This window comes from Antennarius striatus, chromosome 21, assembly GCF_040054535.1.
Source record: "Antennarius striatus isolate MH-2024 chromosome 21, ASM4005453v1, whole genome shotgun sequence".
Classification (NCBI taxonomy): Eukaryota; Metazoa; Chordata; class Actinopteri; order Lophiiformes; family Antennariidae; genus Antennarius; species Antennarius striatus.
The window spans coordinates 3567868-3589648 of NC_090796.1; the positions used below are offsets into that span (position 1 = coordinate 3567868).

Here is a 21781-nt window from a genome sequence, read left to right on the forward strand (position 1 = left end):
AAATTTGACACATGACATATATTGTATCTCAGTCATTAAAAAGTTGTATCCTAAAAATGACAGCAACTTAACAGAAAGACGAAGTTGACTCAAATTGAGTTGAAAATACTCAATTTGACACCTTCTGTATTACGATAAATGAGAAAAGGATCAGTGCCAGGGGATCAGTGTTGTCTCTTAGAGTTGTGTCTATGCTGGATGACAGTGTATGAACCTAGCCAGCGTGGCTGCAGTTGACACTAATCCTAACTCCTGTCACTAACTCAGGAACAGCTAAGCAGCATCCAAACAGCTCAGCACAATATATCGCAAGAAGCCGCTGCTTACTGCAGTATGTGTGTGTGTGTGTGTGTGTGTGTGTGTGTGTGTGTGTGTGTGTGTGTGTGTGTGTGTGTGTGTGTGTGTGTGTGTGTGTGTGTGCTCCAGTAGCAGGAAAAAGAACATGTGATGCTGGTCTAAGCAGCGGGTCACTGTTGTTGAGCCTTACGAACTTCGATTAAAGTGGCTAAGAGTCAGAGAACTCTTCACAACACTGATGAGGATGCATCTATTTTTTTTTATTTTTACTTTTAAATTGTGACATTCAATTGTGTTTTTCTTGTTAACAGGTTCTGTTATCTCATCTCACACTGTATTTTAAGTGCAATCCTGCAGGTAATTGCATAACTTGGAGGCTATTGCACAACTGAAATAACTTGAACACAGTTTTGATTGTCATTCAGGAGGTTCTTACGTGTTTACCTGCAGATGTTTCCCTCTCATTCATCCTGTACTTCAGTGGAACCTTTGCTCCTCTCCTCCCTTCACCTCTATTTTGCGTCTCCTGCCTGTCTCCTCATGTGTTCTCCATACTTTGCACATTTCCTCCTTGTTTTCCTCTCATCTGTCAACAGTCTCTGTCCCAGGGTATACCCACATTTTATTTTTTTCTGGGTCTGCAAATATAAAAAGTTTCTCATGCGGTTTGGTACATCACAGATGGCACAACAGAGATGAAAGGGGTTGAAATTTTGATGGATTTTAAAAAAATACCCATTTAAATAAAATGCATGTGTTTTATTTAAAACAACAGCTGTGAACCATGGAGAAGTAAATGCAACAACATGTGACCCAACCCAATATTTTATCGCTTCATCTAGCATGTTGTTTCTGAATCACATTTTCAAGTGGGTAAGACTGTGGGGAAATCACTTTCAGAAGAACTGCAGACATGTTTTGAGTATGTGTTACATGACACAAATGCATTTTGAATGAATAGATTTAAAATGTTCAGATATCCCGTTACTGTAGTGCTCAGTATGCAAAGTGACAAACGTGAGGTAATGACTTATGTACTGCACCATAAAAGTCTCAGTCACCTCAGCTGTAACATCTCATATCAAATCCATGACAACCTAAACCGAGCTCTGTTAACTGTTACACTGACACTAGGGCCCATCAGCAGAACGCTGAAAATGAGGACAGTTTTTTCTTTTCTTTCTGACACTTCTCTACATCCCTTCTGTTCCTCAAGTCTGCAGAAGAGCTCTGCCGTCACTGAGTGACATGCTTCATGTCTCAAAAAACCCTTGATAGGAAAAATAACTTTCATCATGGACACTAGATACATGGATAGACAGCCAGCCAGCAAGCCAGCCAGCCATGCACAGGGAGTGTGGGTGGCAGGAAGTGTGTGTTGGCAGCGAGTTGAGGGAGAACTGTCCAGCCAAGAGGATCAGGGATGCACCGTATCACAGTAGGAGACAGGTCTTGTTCGGCGGCACTGGTTTTGTAGGTGTACTGCTGACATCCTGACTGGCTCCTAACAACATATGACTCATAAGTGACACAACTCAATGCCAGGCTTCACTTTTCAAGCTTCTGTACCTTACAAGCTAAAGATGTTTAGTTCTGAATCTGATTTTGCTATCAGTTTCTGGAGCCCAATTGGAATTCACATCTAAACTTCACTGGTTTCAGTAAAAAAAAAATTGTTTTACCAATTTATTAATTTAATTTTTCCAAAACACAGAATAGATTACCTTCCGACAAAGTAATTTATTGAATCATTTGTGTTTGTTGAGAGCCAGATGTCTTATTATGTGCAACCTGCTGTACTTTTTTTCATTTATAACAATGAACGGCCCTGTTTTAAAATCCTTCATTGAGCTGTCCACATATCATATGAAGACAGTGTGCCGATTACCTCTGAGATCTCATCATTATAATTTGAAGTATTGTATATCAAATAACACTTTGAGGAACTCCGAGATCCAACTACCCCAACTGACCCGTCCTCTGTTGCAGAGGCAGAGCTGGAGGATGATGGGGGATTTGAATCAATCTTTCTGGGCGAAGTCACCGAGTAAGTTAAACAATGTCATTATGGCAAAGCCCCGGGTGTTGATGAGTTTCGCCCAGAAATGCTGAAGGCTCTCGGTGTTGAGGGGCTGTCTTGGCTAATGCGTGGAGATCTGGGACAGTGCCGAAAGAGTGGCAGACTGGGGTGGTGGTTCCTCTTTTCAAAAAGGGGGACCAGAGGGTGTGTGCCGACTACAGGGGCATCACACTCCTCAGCCTCCCTGTGAAAGTTTACTCCAAGGTGCTGGAAAGGAATGTCCAGCCAATTGTCGAACCTCGTATTGAGGAGGAACAATGTGGGTTCCGTCCTGGTCATGGAAGAACGGACCAACTCTTTACTCTCGCAGGGATCCTAGAGGGGCCTTGGGAGTACGCCCATCCAGTTTACATGTGTTTTGTGGACTTGGAGAAGGCATACGATCTGGTCCCGAAGAACTTACTATGGGAGGTACTGCGGGAGTATGGGGTGAGGGGGCCTCTCCTTAGGGCCATCCAATCCTTGTATGCCTAAAGTGAGAGCTGCGTTCAGGTTCTCGTCAGTAATCCGGACTTGTTCCAAGTAGCTGTTGGCCTTCACTAGGGCTGCACTTTATCATGTTTGTTATTTTCATGAACAGGATATTTCTTTTTAGTTATTTATTTATTTTTCATACATGTTAATATAATAGACTTCACACCTTCATCACATTTACAACATCAACAGCAACATCCGAAAAATAAAGGGTTGACCAGTGGAAGCCAATAGGCTTGTGAAATTCCCATCCCCCAGAATCAACAAACATCTCTCTTATTGCAAGGTTGTCAGCCAATTAAGACATTGGATTTTGACAGACATTCATACCTTATTCACTTCCAGATATTAGCCTTTGTCCCAGATACAACCTTTATTGCTCCACGGACCGGTTTTATCTACAACAAAATTTTCACGGACCGGCCTTCATTCGCTCGATAATCGTTAATGACGCCAAGACAGCTGTAGTCTAATAATAACTCACCCTCAGTGGTTTTATGTAAAATACAGACGTCAACAGACACTAAAAAAACTTAAATCAATTGATAAATTGATAATCAACATCTCTGTAAATAATAATACACAATAATAAGAAACAAAAATTTTAAGAAATTATCATAATAAAAACTTGATTGAAGTGACTGCACGGATGAGGTTTATATTGAAATATAGCGACTTACAATTAGTGCATTCAACAAAGATGAAATACTGCTCATTTCCAATAAAAGGCTGATCATCATTGCTTTCATCTGCTCCAGAGAAACCCCCTTTGTTTTTGATGAAGATCCTGCAGTTGTTTGTCCAGGTGTTGTCGATCAGTCCATTCTTCTTTTGTTGTTGAGCCTTTTTAGTGATATCAGCATTCTTCTTAGTGAGATTCCCATTAATGTAGACATTTTTTTCCTTTCAGCTTGAAGCCTTGTTTCAGAAGAGCAATCTTGTGTTTACAATTCTGGAATTTCATCAGCACTGCAGGTGGTTTCTTACCTCCATATACCTCCATACATCTCAACCTATTCCAGACCTATAGTTACTGTATCTCCAAATCCCTCAGTTGAGAAATCACTTGTTGCTCCAGAGTTTTGATGTCAGCAGTGTGCTCAGTTCCCTCTCCCCTGGCCACAACATGTACGTAATTCGTGGGCTTGATTCTGATGCCAGTGATGATCACATCATTTATGCAAATGCTTTGTTTCATCCATTCTTTGTTGTCCCTGTTCTAAGACAACAATTCTTCGGTCTTTTTTATCTATGTCTTTCCGCATTTTCTTCATTTCCTTCTTCATTTCTTCCATGGCGTCTAGCACTGGTTTTAGCTTTTCTTCCAACTTTTTATCGAAGATACTCCTTAACTTATCAAAGTCGCTCTTTAACTCTTTCATAGAAGACACCATCTGGTCAAGAATATCCCTTTTGTTCCCATCGTCCTCTGATTTTTTGTTTTCTTTCGTCATTTTGAAGAGAGCCAGTGAGAGTCAGTATGAGTATGAGTTAGAGAGATAGCGACAACAGGAGAAAGACAGAAGTATCAAGGCGTAGTCGTGGTGAGGAGCGTTTACAGTTCGGTCGGCTGAGGACTGCATCGCTGCTTTTTGCAGATGATGTGGTGTTATTGCGTCATCGAACTGTGACCTGCAGAGCTCACTGGTCTGGTTTTTGACTGACTGTGAAGCGGCGGGAATGAGGATCGGCACTTCCAAATCTGAGACCATGGTCCTCAGCAGGAAGCCAGTGGATTTCCTTTTCCGAGTGGGGAATGAGGTCCTTCCACAAGTGAAGGAGTTTAAGTATCTTGGGGTCCTGTTCACGAGGGAGCGAACAATGGAACGTGAGATTGGACGAAGAATTAAGGCAGCAGGAGCGGTATTGCAGTTACTTTACCGCACTGTTGTCACAAAGAGGGAGCTAAGCCGAGAGGCGAAGCTCTTCATCTATTTGTTCCTACCCTCACTTATGGTCATTAGCGATGAGTCTTGACTGAAAGAACGAGACCACGGATACAAGCGGCGGAAATAGGCTTTCTCAGGCGGATAGCTGGTGTTTTCCCTTGGAGATAGGGTGAGAAACACTGCTATTCGTTGGGGTCTCAGAGTAGAGCCGTTGCTCCTTTGCGTTGAAAGCAGTCAGCTGAGGTGGTTTGGGCATCTGCTGCAGATACCTCCGGGGCGCATCCCTAGGGAGGTGTTCCTAGCACGTCCAGCTGTCCTGTGCAGACCCAGGACAAGGTGGAGGGATTATATTTCAACACTGCCTCAGGAACATCTTGGGATCCCCCAGTCAGAGTTGGTGGATGTGGTCAGGGAAAGGGAAGTTTGGGGCTCCCTGTTTAAGCTGCTGCCCCCGCGACCCGACTATGGATAAGCGGTGGAAGATGGAAGGATGGATAGATCAAATAAATACAGACACTTATCTCTTTAAGTAAGTGTAGCTCTGTGAATTGCTGTAAATTTGGAGGCATTTAGTTTGAAAGAGGTTGGATCTTCATTTCTGCTTACTTACACCTAATCCTTACAAGTATTTATCCTCTGCATCATGTGCACTGGGGTTCTGTTGTGTAATGCCCAGCCATTTGACCTTGCCCCCGTTTCTCTTCTCAGGTATGCGGATCCTGGTGACCCTGCTACTGGACACTCTGCCCATGCTGGGTAACGTGCTGCTGCTTTGCTTCTTTGTCTTCTTCATATTTGGAATTGTGGGCGTCCAGCTATGGGTCGGTCGGCTGAGAAACCGCTGCTTTGTAGAGGATACCTTTGACTTGTGAGTTCTATTTTTGTTTTTTCATTATTTAATTTGTTTTATTTATATTGTCATTCATCAAATTAGACTTCAATTTAAACTCTAGAATTTAGGGAAGTGTTCACCTAAAGCATTGATGGCACTATCAGAAAGAAGACGAAAGAAGAAAGAAAGTCCACTTTATTATTTGATATAAATGTTTTTAAAGGTTTGTATAATGTGTCGTGGACTGGTCAACTGTTTAGCTGTATTTGAAGCAGTAAAGAAATGTACCAGCTTGGACATGTACAAATATTAATATAATATTTAAATTTATGTTGTCATTTTGTCATATTATCAGTTTAATAACTTGTGTTATTGTCTTCAAATATTTGCATATTTGCTCAATATAATTGGGTTTATTGATTATTTTTATTGCTCTAATAGAACTGCGATAAACAAGTAGTTTAGTGATTATAGACCCTCATCATAGTTATGAGTGAGAGAGTGACAAGCCTTGAAATAATGAGAAAGACCCGTGTGGCCCATGGTATACGGGACAAGGCCACCTATGACTTATTTATGTTCCCTGCACCATCTTGGCTTCATTAATCTAAATAGGATTTATGATATCTCACAGCTGTAATTTAAGTTCATACATAATGGTTTAGGTGAGCTGCCACATTTGTCATTTTCATCAATTTTCTCACTGTTATAAAGCTTTAAGGTCTGTATTCCTTCAACACATGATGGCCATTTAATTCCAAAGCCAGCATCTATTGTCACACATGACTTAGATTCTAATAAGGTCATATTACTGATACATATTTTAGGGTTGAATGGAGTAACAGCTGTGACTGGATATGCAGTGACTTTTTCTTCAACTAAGAACATTATATTGTACCCAGAAGGAAATACATCCTATGCATCATTTCCGGGTGCAATAAGTCAAATGTGTTTCATACTGAGCTCAACAAACCGTTAATTGTGACTCAGCTTTAAGTATGTGTGGCTCTGAAAAGTATTTGAGGCTACCTTACAATTAATAGAATTAAATTGAATGTATGTCCCTACAACTCGTGTCTGATAAGCAACTGGAGATAAGAGTATTTTGTAAGTGAATGAATGAACAAATGAATGCATGATGACAAGACAGATGGCACACAATCACTAAAAAAACACATCAGTTACTAGTAGTAGTGGTCTGCTCCAAATGTACTAGCCAAGATGTGTGGGTTAATCTCAGGGTCTCTCCGAACATTTAATGGTTGGCCTCACTGATTAATCCCATCTGCTTGAAGAGTCTTAATCAGTGAATTTAGCTGCTGCAGGATTTTTATGGAATTAAAACCTGTTGCTGAGCTTTTAACACTGATGCACTTAATATTCTACCCATTGTATGCCAAAATGCAAAGTTGCAATTGAAGCTGAGCAAAATTTTTTATTTAATAGAGTGCGCCCTGGCGTAGTCTCTCATCAACGCTCTTCGACTTCACCTCATCGCGGGTTTTTGGTAGGCAGTCCAGTGATACCATTTTATTGGCTGATGGCATCTAGAAGTGCGTGAGTCTCGGACTTACATGAGACACAAAAGTGCTTTAAACAGTCGATAAAAGTGTGGGAAAAGATAATACAGATAGAAGGTTTAATGGTTTAATATCGGTGTGGGGAGGGTCATAAACGTTTAAATTAGCATAAACAATAAGATAAATAGTTTGTCGCTCTATCGTAGGATTTGTTAATCGCGTGTGGTTCCTGGAACGTTTAAATGAAATAAGTTAAAGTTAAAATTAAGAGTTAAAATTAAGCGAAGCCTAACAAATACACTATAGAAACCCATATTAAATAAAGAACACAGGTTAGCCACCTCTCACTAATAGAGAAACCACTCTAGAGAGGCGCTACAAACACATTAACCGCGAGGAACAAGGGCGCATTGTATATCTGTCTAGACCTGCCAGCAAAACCTTGCTGTAGTTGAACAATGGCTACTAAAGGGCAAATATGGTCAGGTGTGATTTATTTTCTCACAAACAATTCCACATTTTTTTTGGAAAATGTCCAAGACATCACCCTGGTTGTTGATTGTGACTGTTGGTCATTTTGATTAAAAAATTATGTCTCAATTAAATTACTGGAATTAAGACTATTTTATCATAATTTATGAGTTTGTCTGTGAGATTTTGTAAATTTTGAAAATAGGTATAGTGTTTTTCCTCAACTTAATAGAAAGTTTATTTTCTGTGCAATGAAAGGGTCACTTTCTAATTTCAATAAACTCAGTAAATTTATTTTGACAGTCATAATTTAGCTGGTATGACAAGTATAACACAAAGGTGAGCTAACGTTGCAAAGTTCATGGAATTGAGTTAATCCAAAAGTCCCTTGAGTGGACAACAGGCTGTCATAAATCTGCAAGGCCACTTGAGACTGCTTTAAGTCATTGGACTTATCCCGACAATGTCCTCTCTGTCTTTCTTCCCCAAAGCCCTCTTTCTTATAAATACTACCGGACTGAAAATGACGACGAGAACCCCTTCATCTGCTCTCAGACCAAAGATAATGGCATGAGGGACTGCAACTCTATCCCTAAGCTTTACGAGGAAGGAGGCCTGCAGTGCAACCTGGACATGTACTCTAACATCACGGACAACACCACATGCATCAACTGGAACCAGTACTACACCAACTGCTCTGATGGTATGGTCAACCCCTTCAAGGGAGCCATCAACTTCGACAACATCTTCTATGCCTGGATTGCTATTTTTCAGGTAAAAACAAAATTTTAATACTTGTAAGATATTGATGAACAGTTTGGACCAACGGTAGTTTGTCGGACACAGTTTTGCTGTTGATATCTGATTGCCTCATTGGCCGAAACACCAGACTGTGGCCTCATTTTCTACACCACTTGTTTGCTATCTCTCAGTCATCTGACGAGCTTATATTGGTGTGTTCATGCATTGCTTACTGAGGGGGTAATTTAAGAGGACAACGTTTTGATTGGAAATGAGTTGTACCATGAGTCTGGTGATTGTTCTGTCTTGCCTGTGTGGGGTAAAGTACAGAATAGAAATGCTGGGGATTAGTCTTCTGGAGATTCTTGGTATTTTGAACTTACTGGAGTGTGAAATACAGTATATTGTGATGCCATTGTTTAATCCTCGACTGCATCTTTTTTTTCAGGAGTTTCCTAATTAGTATTGTGTATTTTTCTATTTTTCTCTCCTCTTCTGGTGTTATTCTTTAGGTGATCACTCTGGAAGGCTGGGTCGACATCATGTACTTTGTGATGGATGCACACTCCTTCTACAACTTCATCTACTTCATCCTACTCATCATTGTAAGTGCCACTTCATGGTGCCCCCAGCTGTGTGCCTGTGTCTGCTGATATTTGAACAAGTAGGTCAGTTTTGGGATGGTTGTGTGAGCATCCATTGAGAGTGTGCGAGTAATGTCCACTACCCTTCCTCATTCTTAGATTGGCTCTTTCTTCATGATCAATCTGTGCCTGGTGGTCATTGCTACCCAGTTCTCTGAGACCAAGCAGAGGGAGAGTCAGCTGATGAAGGAGCAACGGGTGCGATTCATGTCCAACGCCAGCACTCTGGCTTCTCTGTCTGAGCCTGGTTCCTGCTACAATGAGCTGCTTAAATACCTCGCCTACATCATCCGAAAGGGGGGCAAACAAACAGCTCATATCTGCAGGCTCTTGGCTCGCCGTGCCGGGTTTAACATTGCTGCATCACCCCCGCCCACTGAGCCCCAACGTAGTCAGAGAAGGAGAAGGAAGTCTTCCAGGCAGGGATCTGTGTCAGTTCATCATATGTTGCACCATCATCATCATCATCACCACCACCACTACCTCCTGGGGAATGGTAGTGTGAGGGGTGGAGGGAGCATCAGGTGTCTGGAGGAAAGAGATGTGGAGGCTGGTGCGCATAACAATAATGGAGGTACAATTGTAGCAGGCACTGACAGGGACCACCTTACATTAACCCTGCAGCCTTTAGTGACAGCAGCCGTTTCTGATACAAACCTTGTCACTTTGTCTAATCCCGTTGCTGGAGGCACAGATTCATCTTCCATTCGCAGTGTGTTCTATACAGACACTATCCACTGTACCCAGTCACGCACAAACCTTGCAACAACCCTGGGTACGTCTTCCCTTGCACCAGCTCCCATTTCCAGGGCCATGAAGAGGAATTCTGTGCCCTTTGCAGCCCCAGGTCATAAGAACTACCCAACTCTGCAGGTTCGAGCCTTGGCAGAGTCCAGACGAGGGAGTGCTACTGCCAGCATTCTGACAAACCTCAACTTTAACCTGAACATCCCACCTATGAGTATGGTGGACACACGCTCCCCCACAGGTACTGTATACAACTCACAAAAAAGTAACACAAATGTTACCACTGATTAACTAAATAATCCTCATCATAAAAGTGTTTGATTAGCTCATTTAGTTGCATTCCTTTGAGTTAGCTGTGATGGATAGAATGTTCTTTGCTGGAAGGAATTAGGATGAATGAATTTGCCTATCACCTATGATTACAATTTGCATTGGTAAATCCTCAAGCACCATATAAAGTGTGAGTTTCCCATTCAAACCTAAAGAGTGATAATTACTTACAATAAATGATAATCATTGTCTAATCTTGCAGCCAGCTTTAGCAGTAGTTGGCCAAGGAGTTCAGCAAAAGACTGGCCAGTTCTGTTCAGGTTGTACAGATGATGGAAACACTGGCAATGAGCCAGCCAGGCCACAGTCCATACAGTAGAGACAATACATTACTCATACAGCACACACTGTCAATTGTGAATAAATACTAGGAAAAGATCAAGATGTATTTGTTCACACCGTATCTCTTATTGATTTGCTAATTTGTCAAAATCTTTCATTGTTATTTGTCACATCCACAATAATTTCACTATAGTTCTGTCTTTATGTCTGACTTTCTCCATCGGACCTTCTCACTCAGCTGCGCTCCAGCTCTCCTGTCAGCCGTCAGCTCATGACCTCAGTAGCACTGGCAGCGCCATGGACACAGCAGCACTGACGCTGGATCCCGAGAGTTGTCCATACTGTGCTAAAGCCCTAGCCAACGAATCAGAGGGTGGCAATGAAAGCAACGAGACCCCTGGAGACTCTGACAGTGAGGGCGTGTATGAATTCACCCAGGACCTCCACCACAGGGACAGGAGAGACAGCCGGCAGCCTAAAAAGAAGTACCGCAGCATGGGCAAAACAGCTGCAAATGTTGTCCACTTCTGGAGGCTCGTATGCGACACATTTAGGAAGATTGTGGACAGCAAGTACTTTGGCCGAGGAATTATGATCGCCATTCTAATTAATACTCTGAGTATGGGGATTGAGTATCATGAGCAGGTTAGTATACTTGTGTTTTTTTGTTGTGTGTGCTAAACGTAAATTCAGATATAGTGCTATCCATACTGTAGCAAGAAAAGTAAATGCCATCATAAAATTCACTCATATGAGACATTATATAAACTACAGGAAGGTGTTATTTCAATTTTGATGGTGCACATGTGTGTCATTCTGTTTAACTTAGTAAGCAAGCTACACAACCCCCACAGGCCCAAGTGGAATTCCTTGTGTCTCTTTGGTCTTGTTTGTTTAAATAAGTTTAATTACGGCCATGTGAGAGAGAAAGCGGAAATGAGTGTATGAGGGGGAGAGAGAGAGAGAGAGAGAGAGAGAGAGAGAGAGAGAGAGAGAGAGAGAGAGAGAGAGAGAGAGAGAGAGAGAGAGAGAGTGATTCAACAGCTTAGAAAGGAACACACAACAGCTGACAGAGATGTTTCTTCTTTGTTTCAGCCTCCATCTGCCATTAACAAAATTCTTTTACAGTTCACTTCATCTGGATTACTGTTATTATTCATAAAATATTAATACATTTCAGCAATATCATTGTGTTCAGTGATGCATTACTATCTGACCTCATCATCTGCAGCTGATAGTGCCATATGTCACGTCAGACTTAAAACTCTTGAGTGTCTGCAAAAATGTGTCTGTTCGACACCCACTTTGATTGGTGTAGATGAATACTGTGATGTCTGATGTGATCATGATGTTTTTCTTTCTCACCCTTTGGTACACAGCCATGATTGTTTATGCATTAATTCATTGTGAAAACGGTTAATACTTTTAGCAAGATTGGTACCCACCCACTTCTGAATCCCACCATGTCATTTCAATAGCACTTTGTTAACATGGCTCTTGAGGAGGATGGGCAGTTGTTTAACCCTTGAGGATTTTTTATGTAGATTGCATGGATCCAGGTTTTCAACAAATCCTAATCCAGAGATGTTATGTCCCACCCATAGGATCTATGGCAGAAATGTAATACCAAGCGATCACACAGAGATTGTGGGTCAAGATGTCACATAGTTGGTTTTGTAAATTTGGTGGAGTAAAGCACTACGGAGTGCCATCTACTGCAGTTTCATATTCTTAAAGATGATGTACACATTACATTGGTACAAAGAAAACAACACTCAGCCAGTTTTTTTGGAGGCACATTCATGAAAGGTGTGAAGCATTCAGAAAACATTGAAATTTGCCATGCCAGATCTGTTTGAAAGTGATTTTCTCCTAATGTAAGTGTTTCCAATTAGTGTAAAATTGTTAACAATTTATGCCTTCACAATTCTTTTGATGAGTGTTAAATGAAATCAATTCCAAGTGCAGGTTGAAGTTGGGGTTTGTGTGTTTTGTTCTTGGCGTATGTGATTTTGTAGAATGTTACGTAACGCAAGTCGAGCGAGCACCATAGATGTGTGTGTGCGTGCGTGCGTATGTGTGGGTGTGCACGTAAGTGTGTAGGTGTGTTGTAGGAGGAGTAGAGCCAGATTTTATGGGGTTACTTTCAGTCCCTGACCCAGTGCCTATAAACATATCCAGATGTCAAACATCCGCAGCACACACACACATGGTTTTATAGATTTCTTGTCTCGAATTGTTTCAGACCTTTTCTTTTCTTGAGTCCTCTCAATCTCTATCTACATTGTTCTTTCCTTCAATTTGTTGAAATTCTAAGATTCTCTTTTTTTTCCTACATTGTCCTTTTTCTGATTGTTTCCCTCTTTATTCCCATTCTCTTTCTGGTCATTTTAAATTCTTAATGCCCTCCTTCTTTGGATTTCACTCCGCTCGATTGATCAGCTCTAGTTTGAGTAACATGAATGCCTGTAGTCTCCAGACAGGCTGCTGAAAACTTTCACTGAGACGCTTCATTGATTGCAAGTCCAATGACATCCAATAGATGCAAGGATCACTAAGCCTCTGATTGGCTCTGTAACTGCATCCACATGGAGGAGAGACTGATTTCAATTGCCATACATCCTCCTGCCAAGTTTTCTCTTGGAGTTTTTGCACACAGTGTGCAGTCTGTGAAACTGCCACTGTTGGAATTAGGTGAGTCGTACCTACTGTTCTCAGAACTACATGTTGGAGGTGGCTTGTTCAAGTTATAATGATGTCACTTTATGCAATATGGGATGCTCATAAGAGAGATTCCTGACTCAAGCTTTTGAAATGGCATTTTTTTATTCAATGGTACTTGCAAACTGACGGATGCTTTTATGTTCACACACCAAAATGCAGCAGTGAAGTTGAGTTCAACTGTCACAAGAGTCTATCATAGGCCTCAAAGACTACAACAATATTTCTGAAGCAGGATCATGGTGAAAACTTCAGAATCTTTTTCTTAGCAGTAAAAGCATATTTTAAGTCACTTCATTGAAGCACAAATCAAGTCCAAGGCACTATTTGCAAACTTCTCATTTCTACACCAAAATTTTTGCTGACAAGCAAGATGGAATGTGATAAAGAATTTATCATCTTATATGTTTAAAGTATTTTTATATCATCTGTCCAGATCATGCACTATTGTTTTATTGAGAACCAGTCATCCAACTGTAGTTATCTCAGAATGCATTCTAACATAAGCTTCTGCGGCCAATTACAGGCAAGACTGTTCAACCGTATTTAGAGTTTGTTATCATTTTATTCTACAGCTGATTGTTTCACAGTAATTGTTGCCATAAAAAGTCTGTATATCCTTCTTGATAGTTTGAGGTAAAATGTTTACCATCTGATAAATCTGAAGGTTTGTGCTTGTCCCTTAAGGACATGTTTTTCATCTGTGTGCAATCCATCAGATTGACCAGGTTTCCAGTTCCCTGCTGTTTTTATGATAGATGACGCACACACACTAATAGAACATGCATTATGTATTATTTCACTGCAAGCTGGGTTGTGGAGTTCTGACTGTGTCTTAAATAGAATCAAAGTGAATCAAGGCTTAGAAGTTTGTAAAGGCAAGCAAGCTTCCTGCTGGCAACATTAACGACTGGAATGACACTCTTATTAATCCTAAATTAATGTTCATGAACAGATGAATGGATGGATGATATGGTCATATATCATTTCCTGTTATGTCTGGCACTAATAAAGACAAGCAGTCCTAATAATAATGATAAAGATAATGATGATGATGATAATAATAATAAAAACAATAATAATTATAATAATAACTTGTATGTATGTGATTTTGCTGGTAGCGGTAAACCCAATCAATGATCCATCAGCTCCATAAAGCGTATTTAGAACTCCTACTGTGGTTTTGTGCCCCATTTGATTTCAGTTTTAGTTTAGCTTCCGACCTGCAGACAGCTCTTCTTTTGTGCAGCTGAAGTGCAGCTGAATGGCACTAGTACCAATCTACAAATTAGAATTTAACTACTACTTAACTATTTAAAATATGCATGATGAATAATTCATTCATTATTTGCTGAATATGTAAATGAAAACTGTATGCTAAGTATTTTGGATGAGTCCAATTTTTTTCCAGCTCTGTTTTCTTCACTTCGTATTTTGAAAGCTCTATATTTTGAATTTATATTTACATGTACTACAAGAGTACACATGCAAAAATATATTGAATAAACTACTTGCAAATGCACTTCTTACATATTTTCATGATGGTACAAAATACAATTCTATAATGAAGAAGCAGCTCTAATGCTCCATCCATGCTTTTATCAGTGTTGACACTTGCGGTGAGAGTGCTTTGTACCTGATCACACACCTGTGGTGTGCTTTGTGAAACACACATGCACATATAAAATTAAAAATAGATAAGTACTTTTTTTTTTTTTTTTTTAAAGGAGCGGCAGTGGATCAGTGGTAGAGCAGGTCATCCAATGTCCCTAAAATCAGCGGTTCGATTCCGGCTCCCGCCCAACGAAAAACACCCGGAGTGTGAGCTGACAGTGGGGGGTGTCAGCTCACCTCTGGAGCACTGCCGAGGCGCCCTTGAGCAAGGCACTGCCCCTCTTCATAAGTTGCTCATTGGGGCGCTCCACAAAGGGGTTGCCAGCCACTCTACCTCCCCCTGCACCCCTATACAGGCCCCCCTTGTGTGTGTGTGTGTTTGTGTGTGTGTGTGTGTGTGTGTGTGTGTGTGTGTGTGTGTGTGTGTGTGTGTGTGTGTGTGTGTGTGTGTGTGTGTGTGTGTGTGTGTGTGTGTGTGCGTGTGCTTCAGGGGCCTGTACAAACTAACATGTATGCATTTGCAGTACAGTGCCCCCTCACGCATCAATGCTCGCGACTCCATTTCATCGCGGATTTTTGGTTGACAGTCACGTGATACCGTACGCGCATTCTATTGGCTGACAGCATCCGGAAGTTCACTCGGTTCCATCAGTCTCGGACTTACATGAGACACAAGTGCTTTAAACAGCCTATCAGAGTGTAGGAAAATGTAATACAGATAGAAGGTGGTTTAATATCAGTATGGGGAGTGTTCATAATTGTTTAAATCACCGTAAATAATAAGACAAATAGTTTGTCGCTCGATCAGTGATTCCTTTATTGCGTGTGGTTCCTGAAACGCATTAACCGCAAAGATCGAGGGCGCACTGTATTTACTAACTAGAGTATGCTCTTAATGTCCCTTCAGGGATCAGAACAGTATATAAAATTTTTTTTAAATGTAAAAAAAATATCATGCATGTATGGAATCTACTATTGTGGTCTCACTTCTCTGATGTAAACCATTCTCCAGATGGATGGCTACAGATACCCTACATATAAAACCTTGTCCTTCAAACACACACATTGCTACCCAACAAACAATTGGTGTGTATAGAGCTGCGGTGCTGTGGTCGACCCTCACTGTCCATGACACACAACAGAGCCCCCCTGTCTGTTCTTATCTCGTAAATGCACACTCGCAAATATGTTTTCACAAACACTCCCATGCTGCTGGAGAAATGGTTCATACATTCTCTCACTTCAAGAGCAGCAGAGGGGGCAAGAGCAAAGAATGCAAATACACGACATGAAGATGAAAGGATAAAAGCATGATTAATTGGAGTGTTCGATATGGGTGGCAGTGTGTAAGAACTTGAGGTGAGAGGAAAGCAAGCAATTGTTGGAAGAGTGGAAGCAGAAGGGTTGGACTAGCAAGGAGAGGGTGTCTGTTTTATCTCCATACAGTTTAAGAGTCTTACCATTTATGGTGGAGCTGATGGAATAGTTGTGACTCTGCCAACTATGTGACAAAGCCCATACGCTATTTACTTGGGAAGGTCATCCTCTCTTTTGCATTACACGTAATACTTCTAACTCAAACTTTTCACCACCGGGACGGCCCATACTTCTCTTCCTTTTTTATATTTTCTGCATCTCTTCTGTCAGATTTCCACCCCACCCACCCACCCACCCTCCCCTGTGATGAGCAGAGCTGATGCCAAAATAGAACAGACGTTCAGGAGTTTTTCCTAATGCATAGGTGTCAAGAGAAAGAGAGAGGAAAAATGCATGGTTTTGGAAACTGTTGTTGCTGCTGTAGTAGAAGCTTTTTAGCACTGACATGAATATTGATTGGACGTATAGCTTTTACATGAACCCAAAGTGATCCAAAGCCCTTTTTGGGTCGCTTGGTCTACGTTTCCCATGGCACTGACGTTTTGACTTTATTAACCTTGAAAGCTATGTGCTTGAAAAAGTTAGTGGCAATGGTGTTGCTCAACAAGGGTGCCTCTCTGCGTTTGATCTCGCTTTTCCACTTTATAAGGACAGGAGGGAATGAGTCCAACCAGAGTCGCATGTTTGGGTCAAGTGCTTGGAGCTGTGTCTAAATGTAGTTACACAAACAAAATGTACATACGTGTGTGTAACGGAAAAGCAACACAAACCTCCATTAAAGGGCCAACAGATATTCATTTCCATGTGCAAATTTGGGCCTTCAAAGATTCTTGTTAGAATCTGATGAATTGTTGATGTTTTTCATTGTTTATTTTACAGTAAGGGGAAATGTAGGGGGTTAACATTTTATTAAACTGTCATAAAGTTGAAATTCACTAAAGCTGACTTCTTGAGGTTACGTTTGACTTTTGACTTTTATCCATTGAGGAAAATGTATTTAATCAACAGATGATCATTACATCAAATTACTACTTGGCTCAAGTTGAACGCAAAATCTTATAAAATAAAATTTTAAAATATCTCAAACGGAATGAGGTTGTCGTTATTGGCGTTAGCGTGGTGGTCTCGTCTTAATGAAGATGGATGGGCAAATGTTTACGATGTTCATCATATCGTAAGTTTATAAAAAGAACATTTAGCATCAGACACAAAGTTAAACTGGGTTTAAATGTTGTTAAATCTGTTGTTGTTGTTTAGGAACTCAATTACTGGACAAATTACAATCTGGGTCTGATTGCGACACTTGATGACGATAAAAGTTTGGGAGACCCAAATGTTTATGGTTAACAACAAGGTAATGGCTCTGACTCTACCTTCCCTCCATGACAGGCCCAGGAAAAGTGTTTTTCCTATTGTACAATAGAGACACAAAGATAGCCGTACAACATGCTATGATCCTAGGACACAAAACCATGAGATCAATGAAGTGATCAAATGATGGAGTTGGTTATTTCCTGCTTCAGTGAGATAACAAATAAAAATGTTCCTGTCTTTAGTGAGTTATACTCCACATTTCATTTTTCATTTATCTTTTTTTTTTTCTTTACTCTTGAAATACATAAAAAAGCAGAACTTTTAAATAGAAAATAAAACATATTTTTTGGGCTGGTGCAATGTCAAAATGATGTTAAACTTATTTAGTTTTTACAGGTTGTTTGCATAAATCAACCGAAATATCCAGTTCAAATTTTGAATGTAGCTCTATTTATAATGAAGTGACTTTTGCCGAGCAAACATTATCTCTGGAGACATTAATTAATGGGTTTCCAAGCATCCCTCTGTCAAAGGTTTACTTTGTTTAACCTATTCAGATATAATGTGCTGTCATTGTTCAGCATGTTAAAAAGATACTGTTTAATGTCGTAGTCAAAGGCTGGTGACTGTTAAGTTTCATGGTTCTGTATAATAACAAATCTAAGCCTCAAATCTTAACTGAAGTATGACAAGAAAGAAAACTAAAATTGATTTTGATATTCCGAATTGACAATTTTCTGCCAAAGAAGCTTGAGAAGCTCAGGATTGCATGTTCTCACAAACATTAAAGAGTTAAAGCAATTTTCCATTAATCATTTGTTGAATGTTTGCTGGACAAGAAGCACTTCAGTCTTTATACAGATTAGATGACCTGGCTCTGTCATGTCATGTTTGACATGACAGAGCCAGGTCAGATACTTTCCCTGATCTTCTAATCTCTGTAAGAGGCAAATAATTGTATTTATATGATAAAATATCAAAGACCAGCTACCATATCAAATGCTTCAAATTCCAAAATCAAAAATTGTTCCTTATCATTGTTCTTTCATTTAACACATCCTGGCACTGATGCCAACTTTCAACTTTCTCATCTGAGACAAATCACCATTATCACTGAATCACAACCAACCAAACATAATGATTATCATTATCTTTAGTTGATCTTTCTCCATTTCATGCTTGAAGTTTCCTCTTCTGTAGCATGCTGAAGCAAACCGCAAACTAACACACACAGAGACAGACATACACGCACACACTAATACCAGACATGGTGCTGCATCATTGACAGTCTGGAGCAAAGCGGCTCCCAACATCCAGTTCAAATTAGATCACATCAGATTAGGTGACATTACATTAGCGCTAACCATATTACACTATTCTTCATCCAACACTCTTTACCTCCTAATGCTGCTGTAGCCTCATTACACAGGAAGCAGCCATCGAAGGAAGCAATTAGAAAAGCGAATATCTTTCTGGCTTACACACTTGAACAAAAGCACACATCCATCTTCCTCCAGGTAGCAAACTCACCCCAGTTATAGATTGTTTCATAAGATAATGGCCTTGGACCTTAGGTGACTTTAGCACCTGTGAGAGCTTGTGAGCATGAGTTTTACTTCTGTCTTCAGTGTGTTTTCTTGTGTTGTCTCTATCTGTGAGGATGGTTTTTATGACCTCAATCTAATCTGGTGTTTAATCGTATGTGCGTAAACTTGCACTGTGAGGACTGAGGAATGTCTGATATACAAGCTATGAGAATATTGGAGCAGCAAAAACAGTGAAATAATGACCTGAACCTGAGCCTCCAGTAGAGATAAAGTCTAACTTAACTCATAAAAACTGTTCTGGTGCACAGTTTGAGCCTCCAGTAGAGATAAAGTCTAACTTAACTCATAAAAACTGTTCTGGTTCACAGTTTGTGGAAAAAAAAAAAGGTGAACACATTGCAGCCTGTGGATACGACAATTTTTGTTTGTATCTCTGTTTGAGCTAATTTGATGTCTGAAAAAATTAAAATGTTGTCTCTTCATAGCTGTGTTTCAAGGCATTCATCTGAAAGACAACATAAGTGCCCCAGTGCACCCTTTGAACGTTTCTAATCACACAAGGTGTGTGAGGGATGAGGGATTTTGCCGCCACATCGCTCGTCAGTTTAAAAAGAAATGTACACAATGAGGCTGCAGGATCAAACAAATGGATTCCTCTGTGCAGGTGAACCTAAGGCAAAAAAAAAAAAGTGAGATGAAATGGAGAAAAGCTTGTTTTTCAGGAAGCCAGGTTTCCTGGCTGTGATCAAATTATTCTTTTTTAACAAGGAGACAGGAAGAAAGGGATATGGCCGTCTTCTCACTGCAGTATCCATTTAAAATTGCACATGTATTGCATGATGTCTATTTTAACACACATAGCCAATAATACGATGAAATACACATTATTTATATTATTTATGCTGAGCCATGGCATTTAACTACATTCACTATTACTGGAACTGAATTACTTTAGCTTTACCTTCTTAAGCCTTCCTTTCTACTAGACTACTGACTAGACTACATCTGAAGCGGAAGAACTAAGACAGAAGATAGTGGTCGCTCTTGATTTTTGATGATGATGATTTTCCAAACATTTCATGGCTCTGGTTTTCCCATTAATATCCAGAATTGTGATGCAATTTTAATAACTGTCATTGATTATTCAGAAACTGCAGACTCTTAATTACGGTGCAGCCATGCTGGACTGCCGTTTCTGCCTCAGGGGCAACTGTTGCATCCTGGTCTCATGGGAGCAATGATATAATACAGAGCAACAACTTGTTCAAACTGAGGCATGCTGTCAGAATGCTCTTATTGAAGCTTTGTGAGCATAGTTGTGGGTTTTGACTGTATTTACACTGGGCACAAGGGAACATATTGAATGACCCAGATGACGTTTCAAACAATGTATGTTAAAAAGTTCTGTGAGCAGCAGCTTCAGGTTAATGTGTGGTGTTTAAATGGTTTATTTTGTTTGCTTAAAGTTGCAGCTGAAAGACTGAACTGTGAAAGACTTGTTTCTCTTGTTGTAGCTGGTTGAGAGTTTTGAGTCTGTTGCTCTACAGTCTACACATCTCAGGTGATCGGTGTGCTATGCTGTCATCCAAGATGTTCTCTTTTGTTATATGTTTCCATCCATCCATCTTCTTCCACTTATCCGGGGGTCGGGTCGCGGGGGCAGCAGCTTTAGCAGGGAAGCCCAGACTTCCCTCTCCCTAGCCACTTTGCCCGGAACACCTCACCAGGGAGGTGTCCAGGAGGCATCCTAACCAGATGCCCGAGCCACCTCATCTGGCTCCTCTCGATGCAGAGGAACAGCGGCTCGACTCTGAGTCCCTCCCGGATGACCGATCTTCTCATCCTATCTCTAAGGGACAGCCTGGACACCCTGCGGAGGAAGCTCATTTTGGTCGTTTGTATACAGGATCTCGTTCTTTCAGTCACGACCCACAGCTCGTGACCATAGGTGAGGGCAGGAACGTAGATCGACCGGTAAATCGAGAGCTTTGCCTTTTGGCTCAACTCCTTCTTCACCATGACGGACCGATACAGAGTCCGCATCACTGCAGACGCTGCACCGATCCGCCTGTCGATCTCCCGTTCCATCCTACCCTCACTCGTGAACGAGACCCCGAGATACTTGAACTCCTCCACTTGGGGCAGGATGTCATCCCCAACCCGGATAGGGCACTCCACCCTTTTCCGACTAAGGACCATGGTCTCAGATTTGGAGGTGCTGATTCTCATCCCAACTGCTTCTCACTCGGCTGCAAAACGCTCCAGTGAGAGTTGGAGATCACAGCTTAATGAAGCCAACAGCACCACATCATCTGCAAAAAGCAGAGACGCAATACTGAGGCCACCAAACCGGACACCCTCAATGCCTTGGCTGCACCTAGAAATTCTGTCCATTAAAGTTATGAACAGAATCGGTAACAAGGGAGAGCCTTAGCGGAGTGCAACCCTCACTGGAAACAAATCCTATTTACTGCCAGCAATGCGGACAAAACTCTGACATCGGTCGTACAGGGACCGAACAGCCTTTATCAAGGGGTTCGGTACCCCGTACTCCCAAGCACCCCCCCACAGATCCCCCCGAGGAACACAGTCGAACGCCTTCTCCAAGTCCACAAAACACATGTAGACTGGTTGGGCGAACTCCCATGCCCCCTCAAGGACCCTGTGGAGGGTGTAGAGCTGGTCCATTGTTCCACGGCCAGGACGAAAACCGCACTGCTCCTCCTGAATCCGAGATTCGACTTTCCGACGGACCCTCCTCTTCAGAACCGCTGAATAGACCTTGCCAGGGAGGCTGAGGAGTGTGATCCCCCTGTAGTTGGAACACACCCTCCGGTCCCCCTTCTTAAAAAGGGGGACTACCACCCCAGTCTGCCAATCCAGATGCACTGTCCCCGACGT

The 21781-nt window shown here is 41.2% G+C and overlaps 1 protein-coding gene across 7 annotated transcripts in view; it reads left to right on the plus strand.

The window, feature by feature from the left end:
* Positions 1 to 21781, plus strand: part of cacna1g (calcium channel, voltage-dependent, T type, alpha 1G subunit) — a 156453-nt gene that overhangs the window by 52946 nt on the left and 81726 nt on the right. For 5 of the 7 annotated variants that reach the window (XM_068304859.1, XM_068304861.1, XM_068304860.1 and 2 more), the window contains exons 4-8: positions 5449 to 5608; positions 8055 to 8337; positions 8817 to 8909; positions 9048 to 9936; positions 10546 to 10952. In XM_068304859.1, the coding sequence (XP_068160960.1) occupies positions 5449 to 5608; positions 8055 to 8337; positions 8817 to 8909; positions 9048 to 9936; positions 10546 to 10952 (1832 nt within the window). Of the gene's footprint in view, positions 1 to 5448; positions 5609 to 8054; positions 8338 to 8816; positions 8969 to 9047; positions 9937 to 10545; positions 10953 to 21781 lie in introns of those variants that run through there. The other 2 variants (XM_068304863.1, XM_068304864.1) reach the window with 2 other exon arrangements.